General features: G+C 34.5%; 1 protein-coding gene across 1 annotated transcript in view; it reads right to left on the bottom strand.

Moving 5' to 3' along the window:
• Positions 1 to 12758, bottom strand: part of SYNE2 (spectrin repeat containing nuclear envelope protein 2) — a 419774-nt gene that overhangs the window by 277053 nt on the left and 129963 nt on the right. The window contains exons 14-20 of the mRNA XM_044664857.1: positions 12270 to 12382; positions 11262 to 11424; positions 9643 to 9721; positions 7910 to 8097; positions 6951 to 7115; positions 6175 to 6327; positions 1270 to 1443 (exon numbers count right to left, since the gene is read on the bottom strand). Of these exons, the coding sequence (XP_044520792.1) occupies positions 1270 to 1443; positions 6175 to 6327; positions 6951 to 7115; positions 7910 to 8097; positions 9643 to 9721; positions 11262 to 11424; positions 12270 to 12382 (1035 nt within the window). The remainder of the gene's footprint in view (positions 1 to 1269; positions 1444 to 6174; positions 6328 to 6950; positions 7116 to 7909; positions 8098 to 9642; positions 9722 to 11261; positions 11425 to 12269; positions 12383 to 12758) is intronic.

The raw sequence follows: 12758 nt of genomic DNA on the forward strand, positions 1-12758 counted from the left end.
AGTACCATATCACTACCCCACTTTACAGATTAGTAAAAGGGGGCAACCTGAATTGAAAAAGCACTAAATAATTTACACTTGAAAGGAACTGGATTTAAATCTTTCTGCTAAACTAGAGCAAATCACTTAACTTCATGAGACTGTTTCCTCCTCTATAAAATGAAGAGTTTGAATGAGCTCATCTTTACAATCTTAAAGATCCCAAGCAACTTGTCCAATATGTAGTGGGCTCTAGACCCAGCATGGTACCTACAATCTCTGTTAATAGGGAAGCTGGGGCTGGTAGAGCACAAGCTTGAGAGTTCTGAGCTTTAGGAGGGCAAAATTCAATTGGGTTTCCAACACAATACCAATATGGTGGACCTCTGGAAATGAAGTGCCACCAGGCTGCCTACAAAGGGAAGAACACTGGCCCAAGTGAGAAATTAAGGAGGTCAAAACTTCCATGCTAATCAGTAATGGGATTTAACCTGTGAGTGGTCAATGTACTTCAGCCTGGATAAGATAAGGAGACCCAGATTCCTTATCCAACCCCACTCCTCAAAATAAAAGAAAAAAATTTAAAAATCCTTTGAAGCAATGGCATCAAACTCAAATAGAAACAGAGCCCCAAAAGCTGTATATTAATTTAAAAACCCACAAATTAACATTCTCTGCATTGTGTTATTTTTTTTGTTAGACATTTTCCAATTATTTTTTTTAAACCTTTGCCTTCTGCCTTAGAATCAGCATGAGTTCCAAGGCAGAAGAGCAGTTAGGGCTAGGTAATTGGGTTTAAGTGACTTGCCCAGGGTAATACAGTTGGAAATGTCTCAGACCAGATTCAAACCTAGAACTTTCCATCTTTTAGGCCTGACTCTATCCACTTAGCCACCTAATTACCCAGCCAATTACATTTTAATCTAGCCAAAGGGCTAGAGTTTGATATCTGCTTTAGAGTACTTTTTGTCTACTTCTAGTAGTTCCCCCTGTAGGTAGAAAGGAGCATAACCAATCGATCATCCCACATGGGAATTCATCCCTTTAAAAAAGGCTTCCAAAAGAAGCACTTCAACTATCTCAGGTCCATAAAATAAGCCAATGACAAAGTTAAAATCAAATAGATTTGGCAGCTTTTTTGGGCCCACAGTAGGCAGTAAATATTCTAACAACAGCATGACATTGGCTATAAAAAACAATTTTCTTAGAATCTCCTTTATAGTCACTGATTTAAGTTGAAATATAAGATCACGGCTGTAAAATTGGCATTTTGCTTTTCTATATTTTTACCTGCAAAGATTCTTCCATGGTAGCTTCCACATAACCTTGCTGCTTGATAAAATCCAGAACAGGTCTGATTTCTGTTTCCCAGGTTGCCACTTGATCAATAAATTCTTCCATTTCTTCTAGCATTTGTAGGATCTCTGTGGACTCTTTAATTACAGCCTCGTTTTCTTTTCCAGTCTACAGCACATAAGCATGATTATGAAAACAAAGTAGTGATCTCAGAATTATCCTTTTTATGCAAATAACTTAAAATTTCTTTTCAAAAATTGGCCAACAAAATCATTCACAAATGAGTGACTGGTTCTTTACAGACCCATCCAGATCCACTACATCTTTATTCCTCTCCCACTCTTTTTCTACAATGCCCCATAAAACTTCCTCACCTTGGCCTCTCCCTCTGGTTGGTTGCTTCTTTCTAGAACCTTCATTTTAAGGAGGAAGCCCAAACCAGTCATGTCTTCATTCTTCTCCAGGCTACATTCCTGACTCATTAGACTTTCTCTATCATGGTGCCGGGTTAGGTACCTTCATATCTTCTCAACCCCCCCCCCCCCCCAATCCCTCCTTCAGTTTCCTTTTATGAGTTTTCTTCTCCCATGAGAATATAATCTCCTTTAGGTCATGGTATTTGTACTCCCAGCACTTAACACTGTGCCTGGCACATAGTAAGTACATACTTGTAGTTTAGTACACTGGAAGAACACAGGGCTTAGAGTCAATAGAGCTGGAAGTTATTTGAGCCATTCTGTTTTTAATACTGTTTTAAGGGAGGTAGCTATCTTCCTAGTCTAATTTAAGGGATAGGCATGGCCAATAACTTTGGGCAGAATAATTTCTCGCTTAGATCCTAAAAAGGCTAGGCTAGGGGTACACCCTGAGTATAATACACAAATCAAGTTGAAAATATTTATTTCATATTACCTGTATTCTGAGATGAGATGATACTCTATTAATTAAGGGGGAAAGATGCTAAGCATTAGCTCAGCAAGCATTGTAACTATGCATTAGAGCATGTCACTACTACCCCCAATCAGGCTCTTTCAGCTAGTAATGAGGGTGATAGGGGGGAAAATTCAAAGACTACCTGGACAAACCACTCAATTTCTGAAGACTGGAGTTCTTATAATGGAGGAGATTCTTGGGGGGCTTGTCATCAGAGCGCACTCAAAGTTGGCAGATTAAGTTCTCAAGACTAAGTGGGTTTTAATATTGAGGATGAGTTTAAACACTGAGGGGTTTATACAATGGTACTGTAAAATAGAACAGCAGTTAGCTAATAGAAGCTATTAGTTTGTGGCTATGAATCTTGCATAAAAGCAATAGTTTTTCTTATTGAGAGCATTTTGAGAATAGAGTCACTGAACACTGATGGACCCAAAAGCTATAAAACTTTATGCAAGTTTCATTTAACTTTCTGGAGTCTCCAGTTTTTAGCTGTAAAAATGGGAATAATCGTATTTCCACTGTCTACTACAATTACTGTGAAGGAAGTGCTTTGTACATATTAAAGCACAATAAAATGTGAATTATTATTACTAAGGGGCCAGTGGATAGAGCTCTGAATCTGTAGTCAAGAAAACCTGAGTCCAAATTTGTTATTATACAACTTGCTAGCTGTGTAACCCTGGCAAGACATTTAAGTTCTACTTGCTTTGGTTTCTTCAACTGTACAATGGGGATAATAACAGCATCTACCTACCTCTCAGGGTTGTTGTGACAATCAAATGAGGCACTATTTGCTCTATTTTTTTTTTCTTAGAATCAATATTGTGTATTGGTTCAAAAGCAGAAGAGCAGTAAGGTTTAGGCAAATGAAGATTAAGTGATCTGCCCAGGTCCTTCTGACTCCAATCCTGGCACTCTATTTACTGTGCTACCTAGCTGCCCCTTCATATTTCTTTAATGTTTTCCTTAGTACCTACCATAGTGCTAAGTTAAATTTTTTTAAACCTTCCATTTTGGAATGAATACTGTGTATTGGTTCCAAGGCAGAAGAGTGATAAGGGCAATTAAGGGGTTAAGTGGCTTGCCCAGAGTTGCACAACAAGGAAGTGCCTGAGGCCAATTTGAACCCAGGACTTCTCTTCTCTAGGCTTGGCTCTCAATCCACTGAACTACCTACCTGCCCAGGAGATACTATTTATAAAGCACATAGCACCTAGTACATTAGTGGGCAGTCTATAAATTTGCTTTCTCCCTTCCTCTATTAATCCCTGGCTAGTTAATGATTGCCACTTCCACTACAATTATGAAATTACTTTCCAAAAAGCCACATTTCCAAAAAACAATCATTATGTTTTATTTATTAAAACTCTTACTAAACTTCTTTTTTTAGAGCTGAATAATAAAATATTTAGAAAATGTATCATTATGTTAAATAGAACTCAGCACTTTTTTCTATGGCTTAACCTGAGTCTAGAGGCCAGGTGTATGGAAGGAGCACCTCCAATATTTTGTGCATTAATTTCTTTTTTTCTCTTTAAATTTAATTCATTAAGTGATTAATTTAGAATATTTTCCCATGGTTACATGATTCATATTCTTTCTCTGCCCTCCTCCCTCCTCCCTCCCATAGTCAATGAGCAATTCCACTGGGTTTTACATGTATCATCGTTCAAAACATATTTCCATATTATTAATATTTGTGCAATAATTTCTAATATATTTTCTAATCTAATCACATGCTTTTGGTATATAAATCTTCAGGCAATCAGGTACACCGTTAAAATAATCTTTCAACAAACTGTCTCTCATGTATAAAATAAAATTATGCAAGACTTCTTGAAAATATATCCACAGAGATAATTATATTCAACGAATCACTAATACATCAGCTGAAGTATAAAACAGGCAGAAAAATGCTCACGAAGTTATTCAACAGTGTCCTGGAGGAGATATGTGCAAAGACCAAGCTGAAGAAAGTTTGCCTATAGAGTCAAGTACTTGATGATGATCCTATGTGAGCTTGGATAATGCTGGCTTTAAGGTGACCTGGGTTCTTAAACATTACACATCTACAAAGCACTCAAACCTTTACAAGAAATCTATAAGGTGGGAAAGATAAATTACATGATATCTCTTGATGCAGATGAGACAATAAATGCCCAGACTTGCTTAAGGTCACTCAAGTGACTAAGGCCACTCTAACTGAACTCAGGTTCTGGCAGTTTCCAAGCAGCTAGGAGGCACAGTGAGAGTGCTGGGCCTGAAGTAAGGAAGACTTATCATCCTGAGTTCAAATCTAGCCTAAGATACTTACTAGTTATATGATCCAGGTTAAGTAACTTAACTTTGTTAGCATCAATTCCTCATCTATCAAACGAGCTGGAGAAAGAAAAGGCAAACCACTCTAGTGTCTTTGCCAAGAAAACTCCAAATGCAGTCATGAAAGAGTCAGACACAACTGAAGAACACCACCACTACTACCATATCAAGCAAGAAAGGTTTGGGGTAGAGGCTCAACAAGAGACTGACTGTTGCCTGAAGTCCAAACTAGCTAATTTCAAGAAGGGCATCATCAGAACACTGGAAACTATTATAATTTTGATTTGACCAGAACAATGCATAGAATTTACTACTAAGGTTTGGATGGATCTCAATCACATTTTTTTTTGGAAGTACTAAAGTATATTGAAAAAATGTTTACTGTTTCCTGGACACATTTTTCTCCTTTTTACTTTTTTATTTCAATTCTCTCAAATAAGCTATGAGAGAGGTATAAAGGGGTAGCATTATTATTCTCATTTCACAGGCTAAGAATCTGTGACAACACAGCTTGCCTCAGGCCACTCAGTAAGTTTCCATTCATTAGTAATAATTAGAGTATAATAGCAATCAATAGCTTAGTGTTTGTAAAACCAAACAAGACCTTAGTAACAGAGGTAATGGAGAGCTGCTGTCACTAAGGGTACAGCTGCAGGGAATTAACAGAGGCAGAGAGAGGGAAAGGCAATAGATAAGAAAAGTCTGCAGGCTTCAGGTACTTGAAACCTGCCAGCTGTTACTGACTATTCCATGATCATTCTGGATCTGATTTCACATACTTCATCTCTTTAAGTTTAATCCCTTGGCTCTGGAGTTATCTGTTGACATTCTCAGGATTTCCCTTTTCCATAAATACTACATTCACTCTCATACTTCCTTACAGCAGAGCATATCTTAGATCTTTCCATCAGTTAGATTCCAACTCCAGGGAGAAATGTCATCCTCATCCCAGTGTCAGAAAAGATTTTACCCAAATACCAGTTGACTGAATAACACAATATCTTTCCATGGACTTATTTATGTTTCAAATTGTATTTGATCTTCCCCACATATACCCATAACAAGATAACCAACAATATTTTTCAAAGAAAAAAAGCAGAAGTAATTATTATTCATTTGAATAAACTGGTGATTTCATGGAGTAGAGAAGTTCCTAGTGAAGAAATTCCCTTGGCATCTACTTTACAATTTATACATGTTGAGGGGCAGCTAGGTAACACCAGGACTGGAGGCAGGGGGACCTGGGTTCCAATCTGTCCTCAGACACTTCCTAGCTAGTGCAACCCTGGGCAAATCACTTAACCCTAATTGCCTAGCCCTTGACACTCTTCTGTCTTAAAATTCATACTAAGACAGAAGGTAAGGATATTTTTAAAAATTATACACTTTGGGAACTGCTTAGACAACTAACTTGCCCCAAGGCAAATAACTTGCCCAGCATCAACAGATACTTTATGTCAGAGGTAGGTTTTGATTCCAGGTCTTTTTGATTTCACATAGTCACATTGCTTGTTATTTTATCGTCATCGTCATCATCATTGCTAATAAAAATTTCAATTTTATGACACTCATAAAAAGTCTTTTCTTTATCTAAATTAAACCTATATACTCTAAAAGGCATTTTTAAAAAATCTTGTATCTTACCTCTAAATGCTGAATGTGCTTCCTAAGGGCTTCAGCTGAAATATCTGTTGAACCATTATAGGAAGCTGAGTTTTCTTCTAAAGATAGCTTATTATTTGCAGTGCCATCAAGACTGGATTGTTCCTGTTCTTGGGTAAAGAGCAGTTTCATCTCCTATTAAAAAATAAATGGTATAATTATTTCAACTTCATTGTATTTTTTTAACTAATAGATTTTGTAAAAAAACCCTCAAAATTATAAGTCTTCACATATACAAAAATGCTTTTCACATTCTAACTCATTTAGCAATGATTTTATAAACAAGGAGAACTACTAATGGCTTTTGAAAAGGAAAATGATATATATTATGTAGATAGCCATATTGAAAGCTCCCCTGGAGTGGAGAGATGCTGGGAATTCATTAAATATAATTTCAAGTTATCTAATAAGCTAGTTAGGATTTTATTACAATAGTTTAATGAAAAATGATGATAATCCAAACTAGGGGGTGGGGATAGTATAAATGAAAAGGAAAGAATGAATGAGTTACTATGAAGATAGAATTCAGAGGACTAAGCATGTGATTGAATATGGTAGGCAACAGAAAGGAAAGATTTTTTAATGGCTCTAAGTTTTTAGGGCTTAACACCATCATCATCTCAGACACTTTGGTGTTCTAACAGAAAATAGAAGAAAAAAGAAAATATTCTGAAAGGAGCAGGGCAATGGAAATGGGAAAGGATAGAAATAATTTCAGCAAAAATTGTAACAGAAAACAAAATGGTTTCATGACTTACGAATTGAGTTTTCTTAATGAATTTTGCCCATCTTTTATTAAGTCTTTTCAGTTCCTTATTAATAGATGATGCAACTTGTTGGTTACTGACATCATTTAAAAACTTTCCAACCTCATTTATAGTAGTAAGTACTGAATTCCAACTTGCTATTGTCTCAAAAGGAACCTGCAAAACATAAAAGAATTGAATGAAATGATCTTTGGCCTTCTGATAACCAAAAGCTAGAGTACTTTAAAGTTTGCAAAGCAACCAACTAAAATAGTAATAGTAATAATAATAATAACAATAGCTAGCATTTATACAGTACATTAAGGTTTGCAAAGCACTTTACATATATTAGCTTTTTTTCTCTTCTTAACCCCAAGAGGTAAGTGGTATTATTATCCCTATTTTACAGATGAGGAAAATGAACCTAAGAGAACTTGGGTGATTTGCCTGAAGACACAAAGCAAGGTAAGTGACTGAGATGTAATTTGAACTTGGGTCTTCCTAAAGTCAAATCCAGAACTCTATCTACTGAACTACTTTTTAAAAAAAAAAGCTATAAAGTAGAAGAAATTTTTCTTCAGTAAAGTCTCACCTTCCCATTCATCATTCTTCTCTCCCTTCTCAGTTCCCCCAGGTCCCAAGTGGCTCACCTATCTCTCATTGTCAGAAGATCTTGGACTCAGCTAGACACTGTTAGAAAGCATCTGATAGTTTCTTCTAAGGTATTATTTCTTTAAAGTGTTATCCCTTCCAAAGTTATTTACATTTTAATAGGATATTACTGGAGAGGGGAAAGTGATCAAGACCCCAGAGAAAAGATTCCTATTGTAGAATTCTAATCAGCATTACAAGCAGTGAGGTAGGAATATTTGTAAGCTAGCAAACCATACCTGATGGTCCTGCAATCACATCGTTTAGATAACTATCACCTAATAAAAGCAAAAATTCTTCAATCAAGAAAGAAAACATGCCTGTTTTGGGTGTTCTTTCCTTGATTCTTCTAACCAAGTCTTGAGTGAATGAAGGTTTTCTGTATATGTAGTCCAAGATGACAGAACTTTTTGCAGAGTGGATTTTATATTATACATACATTTTTTACACATAGAAATCTGAGATTCCACCATCTTAAACTGCTTGCTAACGTTCTGAGTATCTCCAGCTATAATATTTAACAAAAGAACAGAATCTTAGAAAACATTATCATAATATGACTAAAAGACTTTAATTGAATACATTTGTTCAAGTACGGCAAAGGTAAAATTAATATTATGATAATATTAAATAGAAAATATTTTATTTGAGTTTTACATTTATGATGTGTATGTATGTGCATATTATATGTGTGTGTGTGTGTGTGTGTGTGTGTGTGCAAAACTGCCCAATGTATAAAGGAATCTTAAAAGTATCTTTTAGATAAATATATAATCCTTTCAGGATGTGTCAGCTCATCTATGTAAGTTTGCCTACCAACTTATATCATAAATCCTCTCTTGTTTAATAGTTTTCAAGAGTTGCTATATGTCAAAAAAATTAATGACTCTGTGGCCAACCTAGTGATAAGCCTCTATGAACGTTATTTGGCTAATCCTCAGAACACAGAACACACGTGGCCTATATCCAAAGTTTTTCTAGCTTGTTAGGACCTGCCACAGCTTGAATTCCTCTGGTTAAGCCTTCAAAAACTCAGTCACCTCAACTCCACAATGAAGCAAGCACTCTGGTAGCCCTTCAGTGGAACATTTTGAGATAAAACAAGACATGAATAAAATATTTTATTTTTAAACTTTATTTCATTGTTGTCTTTTTCCTTTATTGCACAATCATTTTCCATCCACCTTCTCTTCCAGACTAAGCCTTCCACTATGATTAAAAAAAACATACAAGCAACAACAGCCAATAAAACAATGTTATGACAGCATATTTTTGTATTATACATGTATTTTGTATTAGTTGCAACCTACCTCTATACTATGATGGAGGAGGTATGTTTCATTATTTGTTGGGGGGTGGCTTAATTTTTTTTCAGTTTCTCAGAACTGTATGTACTTCCTTTTTGGAGAGCTTTTCATTCTCAATGAACAATTGTGTAAATTGTTCTGCTTATTTTGCTCTGTACCAGTGATACAAACTTTCCATATTTCTCAAAATTCCTCATATTGATAATTTCTTATTGCATGATAATATCCTATTTCATTTATTTATAATAGATAAATTTATCACTTTATCATTCTACAAATAATGAATGCTGTTATCATGTTTTGGTCCCATTTTTCCTATGTTTTACTTCCTTCAAGTAGATGCCCAGTAGTGCCAAAAGGTACTGGGTATGGGCCGTTTAGTCAACTTGAAATATAATTTACAATTCCATATTTACAGAAGAAAATTACATACAGTGACTAAATAATATAAACTAAAATAATATGGAAGATAGGTACCCTTTGATTAACTCTAGTGACCAATTATGGCTACAGAAAACAGTTAATGAATACAGGTCCCTCCTCTTGGTAAAGAGGCGGAAAACTAGAAGTACAGAATGTTACAAATGTTTTGTTGATTACATTACTTTTTTTGCTTTTTTTCCCATTTCTTATGATGAAGGATTCAATAGTGGGTAAACTGGAGAAAGATTATAATGTAAAAACAAAAGACGTTAATAACATTAAAAATCAGAGAAAGCTATAATAAATTATTTATATTATCTTACCTAAATTCTTGATCATTGTTTCACATTTTTGAAAAGAACTCTCGAGCTGAGTTAGGAATTCCTTTTCTTCAATAAATTTCTGCCCACACACAACACAAAAGGAGAAAAAAGATTTACATAAATGAAAGTTTAAATAAAATGGGTAAGAAAGAGAAAATGACACATTTGAATATATATATTTTATACTTAAATGAGTAAGATTCTGCTGACATAAATATGCGATAATATCTTCATAACTAAAACTCTGATTTGATAGTGGAAGATGATAGAAACCTAAAGATGATAGAAACTTAACTGAAGGCCAAGAGAATACCACTTTAATTATTCATTTAATTCCTTATAATACTTGCTGGTCTTGATTTACTGGGAAAAATAATTTGTAAACTTGTCAGGAAGAAGCCACTACAGTGTTTTATAAACATGAATGCTAAATGCTGACAAATTTCCATAGTCGTTTCAAATTCTCCTCACTTTACAAATATCTTATTTTAAATACTTCATTTAGAAAAGTATTACTGAGTTGGCATTAGATAGATAATGTTTTACCATATTTTTTCACTTGATCCTCACAATAACCATGTGAGGTGGATGCCATTTTATCTACATTTTTTCAAGTGTGGAAAATAAGGTTAAGAAGGATTAAATGACTTGCCCATGGTTGCTCAGGGTTTGAGGCAGTATTTGAACTCGGGTATTCCTGAATCATTTTCCTGAGTTCAAATCTGGCCTCAGACATTTAGTAGCTGTGTGAGCCTAAGCAAGTCCCTTTAACCTTGGATGGTTCAGTTTTCTTATGTATAAAATGAGCCAGAGAAGGAAATGACAAATCACTCCAATACCTTTGTTAAGAAAACCCCAAATGGGATCACAAAGATTTGGACGTGATTGAAACAACTTAACAACAACAAAATTCCTGACTCCAAAGGAGAATATTAAATCCACTGTGCCATTTAGCTTCTTAAAATAGTGCTATAAAATGATATCATGCTTATGAATCTAAAATAAAATTTTACATATTCACTAATCAAAGTTATCACACATTTTTCTAACATATGTAAATTATGTTATCATGCAATCCATATTTCAGGGCTGGGGCCATAATGGAAGCAGACCAAACCACAGCCATCCTTCTGAAGCAGCTGAAGCTTCTGAGCCAGCAGGTAATGGAAGATGTGTGGCAGTCGGTTCAAATACAAACAAGACCTAAAAACTTTGGACAGATTTGTGTTTATTGGTCCAAGAAGATGTAGTACAGATTTGATATGTGTTATTCAGATCATAGCTCCTCAAGAGTGAATTTATTTACAAGCAATGGTAAGTTCAAGGCAAACAATCAAGGACAAACATTAATAAAGTAAGGACTGGAAATACAAGAAAAGAATCTAGGATAATATGTTTGTTAGGGAGAAGGCAAAAAAGACAAGATCTAAGGAATATCAAGGAGTCACGATAATGCTTTGCCCAATTCAACTTATCCTCTGTAGAAGTATCTATTCTAAACAGTGGAATAAAAACAATTCCTAGATGAAGAAGTTAGAACTCAAAAAACTAATGCTCACTTCTGTCAAAAAGGTTATCAAAAATGAAAATGCACTAAGAGAACATAAAATTTAACTTACATGCCAATCTCCCAACAATAGTTCCACAGATTCTTGCGACCCATATTTGATATTCCAGAGATTCAATTTTGATTTCACTTCCTCTATTAAACCCAGGACAGAGCACAAGTAGTAGTGAAATTCTAAAAGTCCAATGAAATTGGTCCCCATAATATTATGGAATCTGGAAAACAAGACTGCCTTTCAAATTTACTTTTAATATTCCTGGCATAGTGAAATATCTATTGACAAAAAACAAATCTCAAACCATTGGCTATTTCTTTTTTAAAAATCTATTGCACTTAAAGCCCAGAGGTATGAACTCCCGTCTGAATGATAAAAAATTGTAGTATAAAAATATTTTAAATGTTACAAGAATCAAACCTATTGCCAGAAAATAAAGCAAATATTTCCAAGCTGAAGTATCTTCCACAGTGTATTTTCTAAAGAAACATTCACTTTGGCTAAAATATGTTCTAATAAAAATTATCTTTGAAACATTTTACTATATTTGGAAAAATGTCAGTCAATAAATATTTATTAAGTGACTACTTTACACTAGGCACTGTACTATATATGGGATATAAAAAGAAGCAAAAGATAGTATGTGCCCTCACAGAGCTTTCAATTTACTACAGCTTGTATGTACATACAAGGTCTAGTAAATATAGAAAAATTTCAAATATTCACTTGCCAAAATCTGAATATCTGGCATATAAAAATAATTATATTATTAATGCTAAGCTTATTGACATATTAGTAAGCTTTTTAATATGTAGAAAAAACAAATGTAATGTGGTGAATTCATATCAGCTTAAGAGATTCAGGAACACAAATCTCTAAAGTAATTTTTTTAAATAGCCTCACAGAGCCAATTCTATATATATATATATAACTTGCCAAGCTACACTTGTCAGAAATTGGGCCCAAATTAATCTATCTAAGATATCTCCACAACCTCTAAGCCCTTGTTAACCCAAGGGTTCATAAATAATAACACCAGATGTGGAATGCTGGAATTCCTACAACCTTCTTCTCATTTCCTCCAGTTTATCAGGTGGGACCAGTGGTATGTGTTGTTCATCTTTATTCTCAAATTTCAAGAGACTACTCAGGTGACGATCAAACTCATCCATCAGACTCTGAAAAGAGAGTGAGTATAGTATGAACCAGGACTGGCAGCCAGAAACTGTAAATGAAGACTTTTAATCTCACTTCCAGGAAACAACATCATTTCCAGATAACCATTATAGCTTCTCTTTTGGCTCTTACAGAGTCTGCAAAGTGAAAGTAAAATCTTACAAATAAATATTTTCATCTTAATTCAGTTGAATTCAATTCAATCGCAAGTGATGGAAACTGAGAAATTCTACAATAAATCAAAACATTTTTTCTTCGATGAAAATATAAGTTCCCTTTCTGGCAGAAATTTTCTGGTATGCTTTTCATTTTAACAAAGATCCAAATGCTAAAAACTTACTATATTAAAATTTTAATAATAAATGCATATGTCTCATA

The sequence above is a fragment of the Gracilinanus agilis genome, chromosome 2 (genome assembly GCF_016433145.1).
Source record: "Gracilinanus agilis isolate LMUSP501 chromosome 2, AgileGrace, whole genome shotgun sequence".
Classification (NCBI taxonomy): Eukaryota; Metazoa; Chordata; class Mammalia; order Didelphimorphia; family Didelphidae; genus Gracilinanus; species Gracilinanus agilis.